This window comes from Rhinoraja longicauda, chromosome 1 (genome assembly GCF_053455715.1).
Source record: "Rhinoraja longicauda isolate Sanriku21f chromosome 1, sRhiLon1.1, whole genome shotgun sequence".
In the NCBI taxonomy this organism is placed as follows: Eukaryota; Metazoa; Chordata; class Chondrichthyes; order Rajiformes; family Arhynchobatidae; genus Rhinoraja; species Rhinoraja longicauda.
In genome coordinates this window covers 123,127,995-123,151,286 of record NC_135953.1, presented here as the reverse complement: position 1 = coordinate 123,151,286, position 23,292 = coordinate 123,127,995, and the positions used below count along the sequence as shown (strand labels likewise).

The window sequence follows — 23,292 nt, the reverse complement described above, 5'->3', positions numbered from 1 at the left end:
CATACAGCCGGCACAATGCTTTAAAATCCCATCCAATCTGCAGAATTGCAGCATATTGTAAACATTAACAGAAGATTGCAATTCAACCCAAAAGAAAACAACTGTAAAGGCATTATGCTGCACTAAAATCACTGGGACCGTTAAATTCATCAATAAGAAAATTAATCAATTCTAAAGTGAAGGCCTGAAAATCCTACATTTTATTTTCCAGGATGGAAATCATGTTAGATTCAATGGCCACATTCTCCTGCTGTGAAGTACATTTCATTAGAAACTGATTCTGTGCATCAGTTTACGCTAAGTAATTGGCAGCATGCCAAATAGAGATATTCTTGGTACAATGGTAAAGTGGTTATGTTACTGGACCAGCAAACCAGAGGCCCGGTCTTATGATCCAGATGTTTAAGGTCAAATCCCATGACAGCATCTGGGCGATTTAAATTCAGTTAAAAGGAAGAAAATAGATTTGGAAAAGAGCTGTAATTAGTAACAGTAATCAATGAATGCCCAGACTGACACAAGGGACGTTAAGGGAAGAAAATCCACCACACTTCCGTGGTTAAAACCACAGTAATGTGGTTAATTCTTAAAAGTACTCAAAAGGCCCCAAATGTCCATAAGCTGCATCAAACTGTAATGGTGAAGCCCAAAAAGAATAAAAACCTGGTATCAAGCTGGTGCAGCATATGACAAAGGCATGTAAACCAGATTGACAGTGAATATTTCTCTTTATTAACATAAGTAGACGAGGCAACTCTGGCAAAGTTGTCCCACAGACTCAACAAGCAACAACTGGACTTTCACCTTGTGTAATCATACTTTCCTGCCAATATGACAGGCACACTCATCACCAGTCATACATGCGGCCTTTCCCAATGGCAGGACAGAAAAACCAGAGGCGGTGGTATGACAGAATACTGTTCTGTTCCTGCCAGTTCAACAATGATTGGACACCGCAATATTTTACGCCTTTAGATTAAATTTGAAAAAGGAAAACACCTGTCACTCTTTCTCATCTTAGAATTCAATGTCTTTAATTTTGAACACTAACACTAACAGAACATAGAACAGTACAGTACAAAAACAGGCTCTCCTCACATCCTGGATTCTGGATTACCTCACCAACCGACCACAGTGAGGACAAAGTACTATGTTTCGGACATGGTGGTCTGCAGCACAGGGATTCCGCAGGGAACAGTACTAGCTCCTTTCCTGTTCACCCTGTACACTGCAGACTTCAGGCACAGCTCAGCAAACTGCTATTTACAGAAGTTTTCTGATGACTCTGCCATCGTCAGCCTCGTCACAGACGACAAAGACAGGGCGTACAGAGAAATGACCAGGGACTTTGTGGACTGGTGCCAACGGAACCGCCTCCGGATCAACGCGGGGAAAACCAGGGAGATGGCGGTGGATTTCCGCAGGCGCAGCCACTTCCTCCCCCGACACTGGTGAACATCCAGGGAATGGACATCAGGAGAGTGGACTCTTATAAGTACCTGGGTGTTTACCTTAACAATAAACTTAACTGGACCGAAAATATCAATGCACTGTACAAAAAGGGCCAGAGCAGACTTTACCTGCTGAGGAGACTCGGGTCCTTTGGAGTGCAGGGTGCACTCCTAAGGACTTTCTACAACACTGTGGTGGCATCAGCCATTTTCTATGGAGTGGTCTGCTGGAGCAGCAGCATCTCAGCAGTGGAGGGGAAGAGACTTGACAAGCTGATCAGGAAGGCCAGCTCTGTCCTGGGTTGCCGCCTCGACTCAGAACAGGCAGTGGGAGAGAGGAGGATGATGGCAAAGATAACATCGCTACTGGACAAGGACTCCCACCCCAAGCAGGACACTGTCACTGCACTGAGTAGCTCCTTCAGCGCAGACTCCTTCACCCCAATTGTGTGAAGGAGAGATATCGGAGATCCTTCCATCCCGCTGCTGAGACTGCACAACCAGCGCTACTCCCAGCAGACCAGTCAACAGACCAGTTAACAGTAACAGTTTAAAAAAACACAGTAAAAAATGACAATTATCCTTATCTTTATTTTTACTTATAATGAATGTCTCTTGCTATCCACATTGCTGCTGTAACACAGTAAATTTCCCCGGTGTGGGACAAATAAAGGAATATTATTATTATAAAATCAAGATCCATTCAACCATCACCTCGTGCTTACCAAGTTATTCCTAGAGCAATTCTTTGATCCTGAAATTGTCCTCATTTTCAAATCACTTCCTGTAACCTTCTTCAACCGTACAATCTTATAGAAACTCTGTTGTTCTCCCTCTTGTTTCTTGCACAATCATACTTTGATTTCCTCATCGTTGATATCTTCATCAGTATGGTTCCAAATTTTAAATGTCTCGGTTTATCTCTTTTTCATCAGGAGGGCAAAAAGAGGATAGACAATAGACAGTCGGTGCAAAGGTAGGCCATTCGGCCCTTTGAGCCAGCACCGCCATTCAATGTGATCATGGCTGATCATCCACAATCAGTACCCCGTTCCTGCCCTCTCCCCACACCCCCTGACTCCGCTATCATTAAGAGCTCTATCTAACTCTCTCATGAAAGCATCCAGAGAATTGGCCTCCACTGCCTTCTGAGGCTGAGAATTCCACAGATTTGCAACTCTCTGAGTGAAAAAGTTTTTCCTCATCTCCGTTCTAAATGGCCCATCCCTTATTCTTAAACTGTGGCTCCTGGTTCTGGACTCCCCCAATATTGGGAACATGTTTCCTGCCTCAAGCGTGTCCAATCCCTTAATAATCTTATATGTTTCAATAAGATCACCTCTCATTCTTATGAATTCCAGTGTATGCAAACCAGGTCGCTCCAGTCTTTCAACATATGACAGTCCCGCCATTCCGGGAATTAACCTAGTAAACCTACACTGCACTATGGACAATGTCTACAGCTCTGCCCTCATCAGTCCCCCTTATCATATCCTCAAAAAATTCAATCAGCTTCGTGAGGTACGACCTCCCACTTACAAAACCATGCTGTCTCTCCTTACTCAGTCCTTGTCAATCAAAATAGGTATATCTTACCCCTCAGAAGAGTAATTTTCTGACAACAGATGTTCTGCTCACAGGCCTGCAGTTCCAAAACTTGTCCCTGCAGCCCTTCTTGAATAGAGGCACAAAATTTTCCAACCTCCAGTCTTCCAGTACCTCATCCGTATTTAATGAGGACTCATAAATCTCAGCCGGGGTACCTGCAAGTTCCTCTCTAGTTTCCCCATAGTATCCTCGAAGCTATCTGATCAGGCCCGGGAGATTTGTCAACCTTCATATGCGTCAGGACCATCAAGACCTTCAGCAGCTCCTCGACCTTAATACTGGCTGCTCTCAAGACACTTCCATTGACTGCCCCAAGTTCCCCCGGTCCTCATGTCCTTCTCCACGGTAAAAACAAGAGAAATACTCGTTGAGGACCTTGCCCATCTCCTGTGGCTGCACAGAGAGTTAACCACTTTGATTCCTGAGGGCTCCCATTCTCTCTCGTGTTACCGTTTTTCCCTTTTATGTACATAAAATCTCTTAAATAATTAAAAAGGAAATACGGGGAGAAAATATGAGGTACCAAGGTAAGCTAGCCAAGAATATAAAGCTTCTTTAGGTATGTGAAGAGGAAAAAAAAAGTGAAGACAAATGTGGGTCCCTTGAAGACAGAAGCAGATGAATTTATTATGGGGAACAAGGAAATGGCTGACGAGTTGAACAGGTACTTTGGATATGTCTTCACTGAGGAAGACACAAACAATCTCCCAGATGTTCTAGTGGACAGAGGTCTGAGGGTGAAGGAGGAACTGAAGGAAATTCACATTAGGAAGGAAATGGTGTTGGGTAGACTGATGGGACTGAAGGCTGATAAATCCCCAGGGCCTGATGGTCTGCATCCCAGGGTACTTAAGGAAGTGGCTCTAGAAATCATGGTCGCATTGGTGATCATTTTCCAATGTTCTCTAGATTCAGGATCAGTTCCCGTGGATTGGAGGGTAGCTAATGTTATCCCACTTTTTAAGAAAGGAGGGAGAGAGAAAACAGGAAATTATAGACCAGTTAGCCTGACATCAGTGGTAGGGAAGATGCTGGAGTCAATTGTAAAAGAAGAAATTGTGGAACATTTGGATAGCAGTAACAGGATCGTTCCGAGTCAGCATGGATTTACGAAAGGGAAACCATGCATGACTAATCTTCTGGAATTTTTTGAGGATATCACTAGGAAAATGAACAAGGGTGAGCCAGTGGATGTAGTGTACCTGGAGTTTCAGAAAGCTTTTGATAAGGTCCCACATAGGAGATTAGTGGGCAAAATTAGAGCACACGTTATTGGGGGTATGGTGCTGACATGGATAGAAAATTGATTGGCAGACAGGAAACAAAGAGTAGGGATTAACTGGTCCGTTTCAGAATGGCAGGCAGTGACTAGTGGGGTAACCACAAGGCTCGGTGCTGGGACCGCAGCTATTTACAATATACATTAATGAATTAGATGAAGGGATTTAAAGTAACATTAGCAAATTTGCAGATGACACAAAGCTGGGTGGCAGTATGAACTGTGAGGAGGATGCTATGAGGATGCAAGGTGACTTGGACAGGTTGTGTGAGTGGGCAGTTGCAGGGCAGATGCAGTTTAATGTGGATAAATGTGAGGTTATCCACTTTGGTGGTAAGAACAGGAAGGCAGATTATTATCGGAATGGTGTCAAGTTAGGAAAAGGGGAAGTACAAAGTACAAAGAGATCTGGGTGTCCTTGTTCATCAGTCACTGAAAGTAAGCATGCAGCTACAGCAGGCAGTGAAGAAAGCTAATGGCATGTTGGCCTTCATGACAAGAGGAGTTGAGTATAGGAGCAAAAAAGTATTTCTGCAGTTGTACACGGCCCTAGTGAGACCACATTCAACAAGGTTCTGCAAGGTAGGCTGCTCTGGAAGGTTAGATCCCATGGGATCCAAGGAGAGATAGCTGAATGGATTAAAAATTGGCTTCATGTAAGCAAGCAGAAGGTGATGGTGGAAGGTTGTTTGTCGGACTGGAGGCCTGTGACTAGCTCTGGGAAGTGCTGTAGAGCAGAGGGATCTATGAGTGCAGGTACATATTTCCTTGAAAATTGCATCAGAGGTAGATAGGGTGGTCAAAAGGCTTTTGGCACATTAGTCTTCATCAATCAGAGTATTGAGTATATAAGTTGAGGTATATACGATGTTGGGGAGGCCACATTTGGAGTATTGTGTTGAGTTTGGTCACCATGTTATTGTCACCATGTTATTGTCAAGCTGGAAAGGGTGCAGAGAAGATTTACAAGGATATTGCCAGGACTCGAGGGCTTGAGCGAGAGGGAGGTTGAGCAGGCTAGAACTTTATTCCTTGGAATGCAGGAGCATGAGGGGCAATCTTACAGAGGTGTACAAAATCATGGGAGGAATAGATCAGGTTAATGCACAGTTTTTTGCCCAGAGTAGCAAAATCAAGAACCAGAGGACATCGGTTTAAGGTGAGGAGGGAAAGATTTAATAGGAACCTGAGGGGTAACTTTTTATTTTACACAAAAGGCGGTGGGTGTATGGAACGAGTTGCCGGAGGAAGTAATTGAGGCAGGTACTATCGCAACGTTTAAAAAACATTTGGACAGGGTAGGATAGGTTTAGAGAGATAACCAAACACAGGCAGGTTACTGTACCCAGGTTTGCTAGGTTGTCACCGATGCATTGAGAAGCACGTAATATTAAATTAAGTAAAGTCATTTGAAGATACCATAAAATACTTGTGTTTAACCAATTTATTTACCGTCAGGATATTTGACAGGTAGATTGGAGGCGAGAGTTTGACGGTCAGGCTAGAGTGGGAATTTCACGATGTTTATGGCCATCAGCGATTACTTTTAAAGTAGGCTCCCAACCCAGATACACAACCCAGAAACCAGATATGCACCTCCTGTACATTTTCATAGAATGCCCACTCGTACAAAAATCCATTTAACCACGTTTAAAATTAAATTTCTTAATACTGCTATTAGTAAACTGGAAGTCAATCCAGTTTATGCCTTGTTACCGTGAAGCTTGGTTTTCAAGTAACCCGGGCAAGATGTTATATTTCAAAACTCTAAAGTAATTACAGACTCGTCAGTGATTTCAGCGAAAATTAGGACGCCGGAGAAGCATTGATAAGCATGGGAATTTTGCGATGTTTCCGAAGACAGTGTAACCTCTTAGCCAGGTGCTAGTTTCACAAAAAATGTAACTTGTATCGACCTGACTCGGCATTGTTGTGGTCATTGTCGTAGGGTAAAAGAAAATTTTGGCTATCTGCTACGACTTTGACAGTCATCGGCAGATGGGAGAAAACTGGCAAATTGAATGATGCAATTGTGATAACTCAAACTATTTGAGGGGGAGTTGAGGGGGTGGAGTGAGTGAGGGGGCGGAGAGTGCAAGACCTATGCAGGAGAGGTTTTGGGGGGTTGAGGGGGGATGGAGTAGGTGAGGGGGAGGAGGGGGGTTGTGGGGGGATCGAGTGCGAGAGTGGGGGAGGGGAGGAGGGTGGGTAAGGGGGGTTGAGGGGGGATAAGGGGGGCTGAGGGGGGATGGAGTGGGTGAGTGGGGGGGGGTGAGGGGGAGGGGGGAGAAGGGGGAGGGGGAGTTAGGGAGGAGAGGGTGCTGGATCAATGCAGGAGAGTTTTGGGGCCAATGAGGGGGAGGGGGCTGCTGAGCCCACGAGCTGCTGCTGGCTTTAATAGATGCGCTCCCCCCCCGCCGGGAGGTCCGGCGCACGTCCCAGCGTGCCCCACGCCTGACCTTCCTCCCATGGTGCAGCGCGGAGGCAGAGGGTCCAACAAGATGGCCATCGCCACCATTCGCCGAAGATCACCGCCGTGCTGCTGGAGAGGCTTTGGGTCCACGGCTCGCTTCGGCTGCAGCGCTGGCAGCACAGGGCTGAGGTGAGTGGCTCCCTCTCCCCTTCCCTGTGCCCCCCTCACCTGTCCACGGCCCCGGGGGACACTCCCCGCCCGGCAACGGGCTTCATCAGTTGGAGAGGGTTGCCAGGCTCGCAGGATCGTCAGTTGGGGGAGGGTTACCCTAGGAGAGGCCCGGAGGAGAAATTTGGACCCAACATGTCCACCTCAGCACATTAACTAAATGTACTGGTCGGTGCTAAATTAGTTGCCTTGTATTATTTTTCTACAATTAGAAGATATTTTGAAACGTTTATAATTTTGCTTTGTAAAATTTCACCACTCTTGCTTTTTACGTATATTTTGTTTTGGGAGCTCATCGTCATATGGGCTCCAGGAAGTTTTTTTAGTATCTTTCAAAAATCTTCACACTGACATTTTGCAAACCTCCAACTGAGAGTGAAGAGAAGGAAGAGAGGAATAATATTTAAAAAGTGTTTCTGGATTTGAATCTTATGCACTGTGCTAATAACCTAAGAACTTGCACATTCTTTATACAGCAGATTCAGAAGTCTGATTCCAGAAAAACGCAGTGCATTATGAATATTGAGTGAGTAGTTATTTTATGATATAAAATTAATTTACTAGTCCTTTTATATGCTATTTATGATATAACATATAAATGGATTAGTAAATTAATATCATAAATAGTAGGGAAATATTATAAATCAAGACATTGTCATGAAAAATGAACAAAACAAAAGAAATATAAAAACAATTAATTTGAATTTGTTAAAAGTCACTATAACTAGAACATTCCAATAGGTTCAAGCAAAGGTTATATCCCAGTGCAGCCATATAAGGATTAGATGTTTGCTTTGATCATGAACCCCAAGGCTTTCATGGTATGAAGACATGAATTGGTTGTGACCACACATATGCTTCAGCTTTCTTCATTAAAGTGTGATACCTACTGGCATGAACTCTTTCTGCAGCCAATTCATGTGATTCTCTGCAAGGTTGATTTGCACTGGCCTCCAGGCAAAGCCAGCTAACTGATACTTGAACAACAAATCAAAATAATCAATCAATCCATTGCCCAGGAAGGTTTTTTTGAAATTAAAAGGATCACAGAAGATTCATCCTGGTATCCATTAACCTTACATGAACTGGACATTCTGTATACCTAAAAATAAACTGGATATGTTACGGAAATTGCCCCAGTGTTGTGCATAATCCATATGCAACTTTATTCTGTGATTACAGCCAGACTCAAGTGCACCAAAACACAACAGTGAACCCTTCAGATTGTTGTCAATAATTGCTAGTTTAAAAAAAAATTGTATGCTACTTTCATTAAATAAAAATTACATTTGAATGTTGATGCTGAATACTATTAGAATACTTTCAGAGAATATTAAAATGTTCCATTTTATTCGTTCATCTTCACAAGACATAGCATATTAATACCAAAAATATATGATTTGAAGTCAATTAATGAGCTTTTTGCTGCTACTTTTTCTATGCATTCTTCTTGTAATTTCACTGAACCTTTTCTTAACAGCCTACCTAAAAAACCTATCTGTTTGTAAGGAATGGAGAAATCCCTGCCTTTTTATGTTCAAACATAATCAGTGCAGGCAGTGAAATAAGCTTTTAAACCCATATATTGTCATTATGCGATATAATACAGTTTCAATGACCAATAATTGTACCCACACATTTGTAAAGTTCAATTGTTGCATTTAACTATTTTTTTTGCTATTTGTTTCTGAAATATAAAATGTTCTCGGCTGGTGGATAGAAATATAATTTTCAAATGAGAATTAGACCTTTTTTTATTCTGAAACATTACCTCAAAAGAAAAGCAAGTGAGATGGCTTTTAAATGAAGCACATAAAGGAGCCTGCACAATTCATAAGACTAAATGTTTTGATTCTGTAATCCAGAACTCAGACCCGCTGAATACTCCAATATGCCAGTCTCAGTAGCTGAGTTTTAGTCATTTCATGCTTTGAAAAGCAAATAGCTTTGCTACAACAAAGTATTTCACCCAGGGGAAGGCGAGAACATGGATGGTTCTTGTATCACTCTTGACATTTTCTGACAGATAGCTGTGCAGCAGTAATCATCTAAACTTTGAAAGCAGCAGGAAAAATTATGACCATGGAAAAATTATAATGACTATGGGGGTTGATAAATGATTTCTTGTTACATTAAATCGATGAAGCAGCAAAATATATCCTTGAAGAACTTAACAAAAGACGAAGAAAGTAGATGGATAAATTCGAAGTGTAGGAATAGGAAATTTGACAAGTGCATTTTAATGAGGAATTTGAGGAGGATTTGAGGAGGATTTTAGTTTAAGGACCTTAGAAAATGCAGTCGCTTGCTAAAATGAGATAAAGGACAGCCAAAAAAGTAACAGCAAATCAGGGTCAAATATGTGGCAAGTGAGCTGAGGGATGTGAAAAATGTCTGACTGGAAAACACATTAAAGGTTGGAATAAGTTCATTAAGGCTTTTAGTAGGCAACAACAAGGAATTTAGAAATCAATGCAGTTCATGCAGTAGCTGGCCAGTGAAAGAGAGTGCAAATGGGGTAATTCAGGATTAAGATTAAGTACAACACATGTAAATGATCACAGTTAGTACCCTAGTACTGTACAATTGAGGAGGTTATGCCTGGTAGAAAGGAAGAGGATATCAGTTGTGATGAGGGTGAGAGTGAGTTTGACATTTCCAGTTGACCTTAGGGTATTTTGGAGATAGACTGGGTGTTGGCTTCAAAGCTATGAGTGTCCAGGCAGTTAACAAAACTGCTGAATCCAGAGTTGCCACAAGGGGGTTGGATGAAAAAAATCAAGGCATGGAATTTCAAGTGAAAACTGGATTAATAATTTCAGCTTTAGCCCCACTAAGAAGTGACGAAGGATATATATTAAATATCTGGTGAACCTCTGACTCAACTTTTATAGTACATCTGACTTGACAGTTGTGGAGATGACCATGCTTTCAAATACTTTCACAAATCAGAAATCAAATATTTCCATCCTGCCGTTAAATATACCTGGACTATCTCCGACATCTCCCTCCCGTTTCTGGACCTCACCATCTCCATCACAGGAGACAGACTAGTGACTGACATCTACTATAAACCCACTGACTCACACAGCTATCTGGACTACACTTCTTCCCACCCTGTCTCATGCAAAAAGTCTATCTCCTACTCCCAATTCCTCCGTCTACACCGCATCTGTGCCCGGGATGAGGTGTTTCACACTAGGGCATCAGAGATGTCCTCATTCTTCAGGAAACGGGGCTTCCCCTCTTCCATTATAGATGAGGCTCTCACTAGGGTCACTTCTACATCCAGCAGCTCCACTCTTGCTCCCCCTCCCCCCATTCGTAACAACGACAGAATCCCCCTCGTTCTCACCTTCCACCCCACCAGCCAGCGGATCCAACAAATCATCCGCCAACATTTCCGTCACCTACAACGGGACCCCACCACTGGCCACATCTTCCCATCTCCTCCCCTTTCTGCGTTCCGCAGAGACCGTTCCCTCTGTAACTCACTGGTCCACTCGTCCCTTCCTACCCAAACCACCCCATCCCCGGGCAATTTCCCCTGCAACCGCAGGAGATGCAACACCTGTCCCTTTACCTCCCCCGTCAACTCCATCCAAAGACCCAAACAGTCTTTCCAGGTGAGACAGAGATTCACCTGCACCTCCTCCAACCTCATCTATTGCATCCGCTGTTCTAGATGTTAACTTCTTTACATCGGCGAAACCAAATGCAGGCTTGGCGATCGCTTCGCTCAACACCTTCGCTCAGTCCACCTTAACCAACCTGATCTCCCGGTGGCTGAGCACTTCAACTCCCCCTCCCACTCCCAGTCTGACCTTTCTGTCATGGGCCTCCTCCAGTGCCATAGTGAGGCCACCGGAAATTGGAGGAACAGCACCTCATATTTCGGCTGGGCAGCTTGCAGCCCAGCGGTATGAACATTGCCTTCTTCAACTTTAGAAGTTCCTCTGTCCCTCTCTTCCCCTCCCCCTTCCCAGATCTCCCACTGTCTTCCTGTCTCCACCTATATCCTTCCTTTGTCCGGCCCCCCTGACATCAGTCTGAAGAAGGGTCTCGACCCGAAACGTCACCCATTCCTTCTCTCCTGAGATGCTGCCTGACCTGCTGAGTTACTCCAGCATTTTGTGAATAAATACCTTCAGTCTGAAGAAGGGTCTCGACCCGAAACGTCACCCATTCCTTCTCTCCTGAGATGCTGCCTGACCTGCTGAGTTACTCCAGCATTTTGTGAAAGAATATCTATTCTGTTCTTTGAATTTATAAAATTACCTCATAATAAAGAAGAACAAGTCCAAATTATCTGTTTTTACAAATGTTGTAATTGTAGTAAATACCACTTGCATTGTTTGAGACGATCAATGCTTAATTTTAGTAAACATGGAAATATTATTACCTACCTTTACATCAGAGGTATCACGCTGGCAGTTGCGCCAGGCTCTGGACACTGCAGAAAATGTTCTGTCAGCATGATCAAATTTTCCTCCTTGTAGGTTTAGAAAGAAGGTAGTAAATGGCTCCTGTAAAATAAATGATTAAGTTAATATTTCTGAGGCAAAACAACCATTCCATATTTAAATAAATACCTAATAAGTATTAATAATTGGGTATTGAAAAGTCAATGTTTGACAGTCATCTAGCATTAGTAACATTAAAAAGTCAAGACAAAGTTTGCCTCCTTGATTACTTCTACATAAAGATAAATTTGGTCATTAATTTACCTGGGCAATTCCCAATTGGATTGATTTGTTAGATTTCCACTATTCAAAAGCTCACATGATAAATCAGTTAAACAAAGACTTAAGAAACGTTAAAAGTAACACCTTAGCTTATCCACTTGCCACTCTTGAGATATTCTTGATTTCTTTATGCTGAATGATCATGATAGATGAACAGCTGTTCTTAATGGTACAATGACTGGTTGACAAGGGATTATATTTGTACAAAGCAGCAATAGCAATGCTTGATTTTTTTTCCCCTCCACAATAAAGAGTGCATTGTCACTACACCATTGCTCCATTTAGTTGTCTGATTGAGAACCTGCAAAACCTGCCCAATGAGAGGGAAAGATACGAAGCTCATCAACAGTGGGATGGGACTGATTCAAATTCATTATCAGACTCAAACAATGAGTCTGGTTGATTAGGAGCACAGTGAAATCAGTCTAATGTAATTGCAGGCTATGTAAAAGTGTGAATTACAGTGTGAGGCAATGGAAGTTCAAATAAGGTAAAAGTGAGAATGTATTGTCACCTGGTTAATACAAATAAGCAACTTCCAGGTTTATTTTACTTGCTAAAGAAATTAAGGAAATGATTAATTTATCTCAGCAATTTCTCTTTCCTTTCTCTCACTCGCTCTTGTTCAATATTTAAATTTGCATTGCATCTGCACTTATTCAATCCTTGATTCTCAATTTCATATTTTATTCTTCTAATTTTTCCCAATTCTTCTATTCTCCTCTGTTCTTTTCATTATTTCCTTAATCCCACCCCATTCCCTCCCCAACTAATTTCCCCACCATTTCTCATCCTCTTTCATAATTTCCCCACCCATCTTTCCTCATTCCCTATATATATTTGTCATTTTTTCCTTGTATATCTTTTTCTCCCGTCCCCTCTTCCTTGTATGCTGCCGACAATGGGCCTTTTACACATATTTCTGAGGTGTTGGGGGGAGGGGGAGAAATTAACTGGCTTTTCCACCCTCGATCACTATGTTCTTATGGATTCTGGATGAGGTCAGGATCAGGCTCAGCTGTAATGCATGCCAAAATAATTATCTCATATTAGTCTACATATTGCTGACACTTGGAGTTTAAGTTAATAAATTTATGGCCACTTGGTGAGGCACAAAAGGGTGGCCAGAGCCTTTATAGAAGAAAAAAAATTGATGTGCAAAATGTTCAAAGAGTCTAATTGTTGTTCCTATGTCGTAACATTTGACTTATGAATTGATTAAGGAATATCAATACTCAAAGGAAAAAAGTTAAATTAAAAAACGAGCAGTTACTATAAAATAATTCACATAATTAATGCAAAAGATAAACAACACTGCAAATATTGGAAATGTGATAATAAATATAGAAAATGCTGAAGATCTGGAATTCTAATAGAGGTTACATAAACAATGACAATAAATCTATCTTTTCCATTCACAGCTGCCACCCAATCTTTGATCAGCCCGTACATCCAGCCATACATATAGTAAATCATTGTGTTATTAGTTCAAGAATAAAATTGTATGTGTGTGGGGGGAGGGGGGTCAATTCATGAAAGCATTTGTGAATTGCAACAATTTCCGTTTGCAATTGTCACTTCTCAACTACAACATAGTGTGTAAACATCCTCTGGTGCAATGCACTGAATACCATTAAAAAAAACTGTTTTTCACATCTTTCTCTATGAGGCTTCAAATCATAAAGAACTTTATTAACTGTAAATTATTTTATGGAGGTACTTTATTGCAGTGTTTTCAAATTATCACCTAATTATTCCCAATCTATGCTAAAATCAAGCGATTAAATTGATTTTAAATGATCTTAAAATATATTCTGATTTGGAAAAAAAAAATCAAGTGCAAGTAATTACCTGGAATTAGCCTAAGTACTCCAGTTTATGTGTAAGATTTATGTCTCCTTTGTGCTGCATTATCGTGCCTTAATCAAGGGACTTTTTCAAAGGGAGAGACACATTAATGTGCTGACTGGATAAAGCAGCTTTAAATTTTACAGTCATCGTACTTACTATTCTTAACAACCATGCGAGAGTGAAGCTACTGGTCGAATAATGAGTCCCATAGTGGAAAGCAGGAACATGGTCATCTTCCCAGCTTTCATGACGCTCCAAAAAAAAGGCTGCTCTTTTTGGGTTAAGTGCTCCGATAGGCTAAAGGGAAAGGACAAAATAATTAGTTTGAAAATAAAGATGATTCAGAGACTATCTTCCCCAGAAATATCTTGTTCCTGGGGACATGAATGTATGTCATGAACAAAAGGTTACCCTTTTAACAGCATTGAAAAACTCATGTCGAATGATTTTCCTAACACGAACACACTACATGTAACAAGATTATTTACCTCTACAATACATAACATGTTACAGCAAATATTATAATGAGAATTCCCGCAGTAAAATTATTAACATACAATATTTATTTGTTATAGTATGCACAATGGATAGAAAATAACATGTTAAGTGAAACATTTCAGCATCACAGTATGAAACATTGCTAACAAACAATCTTAAAGATCTTTTGAAAATCATTTAATTACTGCGTGCCATGATAAAATAAACATTATATGCTGCACATAAATTATTCACTTTAACTATTTCAACTTCCAATACCTGCGCAAGTATTTCCTTTTTTTCAGCATGAAGCTTGTTTCAAAGTAAAAGAGCAAACTTATTGTTTGCAACATCTTGCTCTAAATAACGTTTGTCCAGAAGCACAAACCAAATGCAATTTCGGGAATGTAATCATTTAAATTATGACACGTCCGTTTTTGCAACAAGAGCAATTTCAAAACCGGTTTCTGGTGCTTCATACATCTTTTAATTAATAGAAACAACCTATCAGATAGAATAAACTTCAGAAAATGCAAGAAGCCCATTAACCTGCAGTATGCCACTCCTCTGGAATGGTTTACATTTGTGATCTTATGAAGATTGGGCAACTAAACATTAATCCTTCCTGTCCTGATGATTATGGATCTTCAAATAGAATATGAATTTATACTGCCAATCAATTAAAGTAGTCATCATATGGAGATTTTATGACGTTCAAGTTTACTTTAAGTACTGCATTCATGATCGATTACTGCAATACCACTGGGTGGCGCCCGCAACAGCCGTCTCGCCAACAGTCTGTCTCGTCCCTTCCTTCTTTGTTGTTTTTTAGTATGTGTTAAATGTATGTTTTAGTGTTCTTTAGCTTGTTATATGTGAGGTGGGGGGTTGGGGGAAACTTTTTTAAAAATCTCTTACCTCGGTGGAGATGCGCTACCTTTCCGTAAAGTATCTCCGTCTGCACTGCGGCCTGACATTGAGGAGCTGGCGGCCTCTGCTGGAGTCCGACCGGGAGCTCCAACCACGGGAGCCTGCGGACTTTAACATTGTGGAGCTCGCAGTCCCTGGTCAGAGACCGACATCGGGAGCTCCAAGCCGCAGGAGCTTCGACCGCCCCGACACGGGAGCTTCGATCGCCCCGACTGCAGATGGTTTGACTGCCCCGACCGTGGGAGAATAAAGAGGTTGGACTTTATTGCCTTCCATCACAGTGAGGAATGTGGGGAATCCGCTGTGGTGGATGTTTATATTAACTTTTATGTAGTTGTATGCCTTGTTGCTTTTTTTTAGTATGGCTGTATGCTAATTTGAGTTTCACTGTACCTTAATTGGTACACGTGACAATAAACTGAACCCTTTGAGCCTATGAAAAGCGTAAAATAGTAACATTTTGCTTTTTGTACAAGGAAAGTATGAGGAGAATCCTTCTTTTTTCAGAAGGCTCAGCAATGCTAATGTTATTCAAACTCAAATGTTCTGTTTTAGGTAGTGCTGAATAAAAAAACGTTTATGATATTAAGAAGAACCCAAGGTATTCTTTTATCTAGAAGGTATTTATTCACAAAATGCTGGAGTAACTCAGCAGATCAGGCAGCATCTCAGGAGAGAAGGAATGGGTGACGTTTCGGGTCGAGACCCTTCTTCAGACTGAAGAAGGGTCTCGACCCGAAACGTCACCCATTCCTTCTCTCCTGAGATGCTGCCTGACCTGCTGAGTTACTCCAGCATTTTGTGAATAAATACCTTCGATTTGTACCAGCATCTGCAGTTATTTTCTTACACTTTTATCTAGAAGCATTAGTTAAGGAATGATGAAAAAAAAAAGGGAAGTTCTGGGCTACAGGTCCTCCACAGGTTACAACAAGCTTCCTGTTCATGAGAACTATTCAGAACCCAACCAAGTCACAAGTCAGAAAAATGACCGCCCTGCAATATATTTAAAAAAAATTAGGCCAATCAAGGGCAATGTGTAGTTAAACTAGAGCATTTAACTCAACCATTCCGCTACTCTGCAAGATGCAATGATACTGCCAAAATCCGAGTCCCACATGACAGAAGATGCCTGCAGCAATGAAGCAGCTGGCAAGTCCATCCCACTGGTCTCCCAAATGCTCATGGGCTGTACATAACTTAGATGAGAACCTGAATTATCAGGAAGCTTTCCATCACATAGAAAGTAAATCAGAACTTGTACTGTGCTGTGTCAGGTAATTGGGACAATAACTCTGGATCATTATTGAGGCCAATGGATGCTATAAATGAAATGAGATATAGGGCAAATTCTGTCATCAGACGCAGCAAGTTTAGCAGACAGGACAGCCGGGAGCACGACAAAGGGAGAGGAAAAGCTAATGGTTAAACTGTATTTATTTCAATGCAGGAGGCTTAAAAGGTTGGGCCGCTGAACTCAATGCATGGATTGGCTCAAGGAACTGGGATATTATGGCGAATGCAGAAACATGGCTGAGAGAAGGGCAGACCAGGCAGCTCAATTTTCCAGGGTTCAGATGCAACAAGTGTGATAAAGGTATAGGTAAGAAAGGAAGGGGATGGGTGTTGTCCTTTTGATGAGGGCAGACATAACAGTGCGTCGAGACACAGCAGTAGTTAGAGGAACAGATGTGTAGAGAGATCGCAGATGGCTGGAAGAATAATAGGGTAATATTCATAGGAGATTTTAACTCCCCTAAATAAAAACTGCTGGAGGAACTCAAATCACTGATGATTATGGATCTTCAAATAGAATATTGAAGTGGGTAAGCAGTTTATTTTGAACTTCTCTAATATTGACTAAGTCACCCATTGGACAAAGGGCCTGAACAGGTGGAATTTGTTGAATTTGTCCAAGAGAGATCCCAGATTATTAAGAGGGCACCACCAGAAAGGGCACAAGACTGGACATCCTCTTACAGAACGAGGTGGGGCAAATAACAGCAGTGTCAGTGGGAGAGCATTTTGGGGCCAGTGACCATCATTTTATCTGTTTTAAAATAGTTATAAAGAAAGATAGGAATGATGCATAAATTATGATCTTAAATAGGGTCACGGCTTTTTTTGGGAGCATTAGGTGGGAACTTGCAGTGGTTGATTGGGTGAGACTGTTTGGAGGTAAAGTGACAACTAATATGTGGGAAGCTTTTAAACGTGTGATAGCAAGACTTGAGGGATGCATATTCCTGGCAGGATGTAGCACAAGGTTGGCAAGTTTGAGGAACCCTGGTTGATGTGAGATATTGAGGCTCTGGGCAGAAAAACATAAGGAGGCATATATTTGGTTTGGGCAGTTGGGATTAGGCAAATGAGCTGAAGGGCCTGTTTCTGAACTCTCTGACTACACAATTGTCAGTATTTTTTAGGACAACTTTCTTGGGTGTTTTTGGATCTAGTTTACTTTAATGTAACCCGATCTGTACTCTTCTTACTCCCGTTTCTTTTCTTTCCTCTTTTTGTGGGTCTCCCTCCATTCAAAGACAAGGTAGCAGATTCAAAGGTTCTGTCAGATGCACAGAGGAATGACAGATTTGCTGGACATCTGTCACTTAATTTAACCGCATGTAATTCCAGGAGTTGGTACCTAAGAGTGGCTGAATGCCAACCACATCGAGAATAACTTAGCACATTAAAATCTACGTACTTTGTTTACAGGCACCAATTAAACTGTAAGTGACCTCAAACTGTGTTTACAGCATCGATGCCTTCTGGTCTTAAATGCAGTTTCATCCTAACATCAAAATAATATCATACTACCCAGTCCCTAAAAAAAATCCCCCATTCAGTGAATGACGGTATGGGCAAGCTACTGAAACAAAAAAATTATCTCAGCTAAAAAATATGTAAAAATCCAATATTGATACAAACGTGATTATCAGTATAGAATGAAACTTTGGTAAGCCACAATTCACTTCATATTAGCAGACGGTGCAATGCAATGTTGGCAAGTTATGTAAAAAGGCAAGAAGATGGTAAATGGAATAAAATGTAGGGAAAATATAAGTTATTCACTTTGGCAAAAGAATAGAAAAACAGAATATATTGTAACTGCTAAAAAACTTTTGATGAGGGAACACAACCCAATGTGTTATGAAATGCATGAAGTTAATGTACAATAAAACAAGCAACTGGCAAGAATGAAATAATTCATTTCCCTTTATTGCAAGGGAAATGGAGTACATGATAAGGTGGTCTTGCAGCAGTGGCAGTGGCCTTGGTGAGACCACATCCACACCTGGAATTGTGCATGTAATTTTGGTTTCCATACTCAAGGAAGGAGATGCATGCCTTGTAACAAATGTTCATTAGATTGGTTCCTGGAGTGAAACTATTGACCGAGGATTAGAGATCAAGTAAGATTAGCCCATTATCGCTAGAAATTAGTTGAATTAAAGATGAACTCATTGAATCACACAAGATTCTAAAAGGAATGATAGAGTGAGTTACTGCCTCAGGCTTTATGAGTGTTGAGACATATTTTTTGTGCTTAATGCATGACATGGGCCATATCTGCAAATCCAATAATGATTTTCCAAATTGAAGCAGATACAATAGCGATGTTCAAGAGGCTTTTAGATAGACATGTGGATAGGCAGAGAATTGAGGGATATGGATCATGTAGGCAGATGTAGTTTATCTTGGCATCATGTTAGGCACAGACATTGTGGCCCGAAGGGCCTATTCCTGTACAGTTCTATGTTTAATATCTGTACAAAAAAAAGTATTCAACAGACGTGATATAGTCTACTATGGCAATTTGGTTGTCTGTGCCTATGGGCCAGAAGGGTTAAGGAAGCTTGGTCTACACTCAATAAAATTGAGAATTGATCAGTTTGTGACATTCAAAATTCTGACAATATTAGACAGCATTGATGCCTGGCGACTCTATAAAAAGTCCAGAACCCGAGTCAGTATAAGCTAGCCATTTAGAACCAATGTGAGGAGAAGTTTCTTTACTTAAGAAAATGCTAATTCATCACCCCAGAGAGTTTAGGATGCTCAGTCATTAAACAAATATATGCAAAGACATGAATATTTGGTCACTAAAGCAATCAAGGGATTATGCAAGAAGACAGACAAGGTTCAGCACTGGTCTCATTTCAAAGTAGAGAAGTATGATGGGACGATATGGCCTACAATGTTATCCATTTCTTCTGTTCTCAAAGTGCGATCTTTGATCTTTTGTTCAAAACATCTATTAATATTCAAACAGAATCATAGGGTTCTGCTCCCATTTATATCCTTAAAAATGTTTGCATTTTCACCGCAATATGGTCCTTAGAGTTAGTATTGCAGAACTGCACAGTCCATTCTTTTTACATAACACAAGCATGCTAATTTCAAAGAGGTATTTACAGAAATCACACTTACACCATCTCGTGCGGCAGCACGGTGGCTTAGCAGATGAGTTACTGCCTTACAGCACCAGGAACAGTTCGTTCCTGACTATGATTGCTTCTCTGTACGGAGTTTGTACGTTCTCCCCGTGACCTGCGTGGGTTTTCTCAGAGATCTTCAGTTTCCTCCCACACTCCAAAGACGTACAGATTTGTAGGTTAATTGGCTTGGTGTAAGTGTAAATTGTCCCTATTGCGTATAGGATAGAGTTAATGTGCGAGGATCGCTGGTCGGTGCAGACTCGGTGGGCTGAATGAAGGGCCCGTTTCCAAGCTGGATCTCTAAACTAAACTAAACTATAATTGTTAATTTATTACAGATCATATCCTCTGAATTTGAAAACACTTAATAAATAATTTCTTGCTTGCCTTGCAAGTTCTATTCCCTGTTCAAAGATCTATACTGAGGGACAGTATTCAAAATCCTCTGGTACCTGATCGAATATCCATGATTTCAGCAGAATATTTAACCAAGAATTGGACCTGAGCTTGACTTTGCCCAAAAGCTGTATTCTGCACACTTGCACATTCTCCGGTCACTGGAAACAATCATTTCAAAACTCCTGGATCAGTTTTTTTCCTTCCTAGAATTTTGATATTTGTTGCAGCATCCGCTGTTGCTATGCTGGATGGGATCATCCAAATCAACACTGCCTTAAGCATTGATAAATTTCAGGAGAATAAAAATAAAGTAACATGTATTTTCCTAAATGTGAATATGGGGTATACAATAATGGTTTGACAATCTTTCTGCTGGAAAGTGTTTTCAGCATTAATATGCAGATCGCAACCTTCACTGACTTCCCATCTGTAAGATATCAGTATTTCTTCATCTGATATTCCCTATTTAGTTTCTGTTGTTTCTCTTTTCTTTTCTTGCACGGTAATTGTCCACTTTCCTGTCTCCCCACTTACACAATGCTTTCCAGTCCAGTTGCAATTTATGGAGTATCTAGATTTGACAAAGCATCTGCCTAATTACAAATATGTAAGTTTCAATAACAATGACTTCTAACAACTTGGCAATCATCTCAACTTCAACTATAAATGACATCTTAAATACCTGCATAAAACAATATGAAGCAATATACTTGTTTAAAAGAAAATCCCCATTGATTAATATTATCAGTAATAAATTATAGAATGCATCCACTCTTAGTGTATGAAATGCCAGGTATGGTGTCTGATTCATTCAGCTTGGACTACTTAGTTTATTTTCTAAACTGTAAATCGTTTTAATTTATACTTGATTTACTTTGACTACCCTTAGGGTTAACAATGTTATTTTGTGAAATACCATGACTAACTGAATTCTTTTGTATTCCATCGAACATTTCCGGATAGATGTGCTCTGTGATCTTTAAATCACAAGCTTCATTGTTTGACCATGTTCCGTGTCTGGGATATTTTTAAATTGGTTACGCAAAGATTATAGAAGATATTTACAGACAAGTGGATTTTAAATTAATCATATAAAGGGATACTCCAGTGACATCCAAGTCTCTCATCTGAAAGACTGCTGCATCTTAATTAGGTGAATAGAAATTGATGATTTACTTCCCAAAATAATGTTTTGCAATAATATTGACTCAAAACCCATCAACAACAACATTTTCTTATAAATAATGCATCCAATGCAGGTTATTTTATATATTGTTAAAGACGACTAAAGTAAATCAGGTCTACGTTCCCGAGACAAAACATGCAAATTACAAATTCAATCTGGTAACAACATTCCCTCAGCATACATCTTTGTAAAAAAAATCAATTGATTGGCTCATACTTTGGTACATTATTTTTATCTTCTCATTTAATGGGAGGATGGTGTGGGAAGGGGGAAGCGAGAGATTTAAACATAGTTGAAATAAGTAACACTTTCATTTTGGAAAACACAAGCACTACAACTTTGTGAAGTGGCTAACTAATCAAAGTTGTGATAGACAAGAGTGTACATAGAATGGTACAGCCCCTTTGGCCGACAATGTCTGTGCTGAACATCGTGCCAAGACCATCTATCTGTACATTATTCATATCCCTCCATTTCCTGCATATACATATGCCTATCCAAAGGTTTCTCAAATGCCACTATCATATCTGCTTCAACCACCACCCCAACAGCTCAATCCAGGCACTCATTCTGCCGTGTAAAAAGTTCCCACATATCTCCTTTGAACTTTTCCCCTCTCAACTTAAAGCTACGCTCTCTCGTATATCATTTCCATCCCAGGAAAGAGGTTCTGACTGTCCTATCTATGGCCCTATCTATGGCTCTCATAATTTTATATAATTTCATTATGTCTTCCTGCAACCTCCGACGTTCCAGAGAAACCAATCCAAGTTTGTCCAATCTCTTCCTGCAGCTAATACTCCCTAATCCAGACATCGGTCTGAAGAAAGGTCTCGACCCGAAATGTCACCCATTCCTTCTCTCCAGAGACACTGCCTATCCCGCTGAGTTACTCCAGCTTTTTGTGTCTATCATCATTCTGATAAACCTCCTCTGCACCCTTTCCAAACCTCCACATCCTTCCTATAATGGTTGGACCAAAACTGCACACAATGCTCCAAATGCGGCCTAACCAAAGTTCTATAAAGATGCATCATGACTTCCTGAATCTCATACACAATGCCCTGACCTATGAAAGCAGGCATACCATATGCCTTTTTTTTTACCACTCTATCTACCTATGTTGCCACTTTCAGAGTGTTGAACCCAAGATCCCTCTGTCCATCAATGCTGTCAAGGGTCAACCAATTATTTGTACATTTTCCCCTTACATTTGACCTCCCTGAGTGCAATACCTTACACTTGCTCGGATTAACCCCCACCTGTCACTTCTCCACCCATATCTGTAGCTGATCTACATCTGCTGTATACCTTGACAGCCTTCCTCACTGTCTGTGAACCCAGCGATCTTGGTGTCATCTGCAAACCAAACCATCTGCATTCAAGTAATTTGTATACATTACAAACAGCAGAGGATCCAGCATCCCTGTGGAACTCCACTGGTCACACACAGCTTGAACATTGTCTTTTTAACACAACCCTCCGTCTTCTATCAATAAGCCGGTTCTGAATTCATACAACCAAAACACTGTTATTCCTGTGCATCTTAATCTTCTGGGTGAGCCTACCATGGGGGACTTCATCAAATGCTTTACTAAAATCCATGTAGACAACATCCACTGTTCTACCCTCATTGATTGCCTTCATCACCTCCTAAAAAACCTCTTATCAAGTTAGTAAGACATGACCTGCCGTGAACAAAGCCACGCTGACTGTCCCCAATTAACCCATTCTCTTCCAAATTGGGAGTAAATCTTATCCGAAGAATTCTCTCCAATAGTTTCCCTACCACTGAGGTGAGACTCACTGGCCTATAATTTCCTGGATTCTCCCTTCTTAAGTAAAAAAACATTAGCTACTCTCCAGTCCTCCGGGATCTTACCTGTGGCCAGGGAAGAGACAAAGAACTTCGTCGAGGCTCCCACAGTCTCTTCTCTTGCCTCTCTCAATAAAGTGGAATAAATCTCATCAGGTTTGGGGGAATTTATATACCTTAATGCTCTTCAAGAGCCCCAACACCTCCTCCTTCATAATCTCAAACAGACCTTATTTATTACAATTCTCCACACTGATACAACATATAATCCTCCAAATTTTCTACCACCTTCAACAGGATCCCACCATTAGCCACATTTTCCCATATCCACCCCTTTGCCTTCCACAGAGGCCGTTCCCTCCGCAACTCCCTGGTTAACTCATCCCTTCCCACCCAAACTACCCACTCCCCAGGTACTTTCCCCTGCAACCGTAGTAGATGCAACACCTTTCGCTATACCTCCTCCCTCG

General features: G+C 41.0%; 1 protein-coding gene across 2 annotated transcripts in view; it reads right to left on the bottom strand.

The window, feature by feature from the left end:
* lrba (LPS-responsive vesicle trafficking, beach and anchor containing) overlaps positions 1–23,292 on the bottom strand; it is a 681,010-nt gene that overhangs the window by 173,858 nt on the left and 483,860 nt on the right. For both annotated transcript variants that reach the window (XM_078405961.1, XM_078405966.1), the window contains exons 44-45: positions 13,732–13,872; positions 11,386–11,505 (exon numbers count right to left, since the gene is read on the bottom strand). In XM_078405961.1, coding sequence (XP_078262087.1) covers positions 11,386–11,505; positions 13,732–13,872 — 261 coding nt within the window. The remainder of the gene's footprint in view (positions 1–11,385; positions 11,506–13,731; positions 13,873–23,292) is intronic.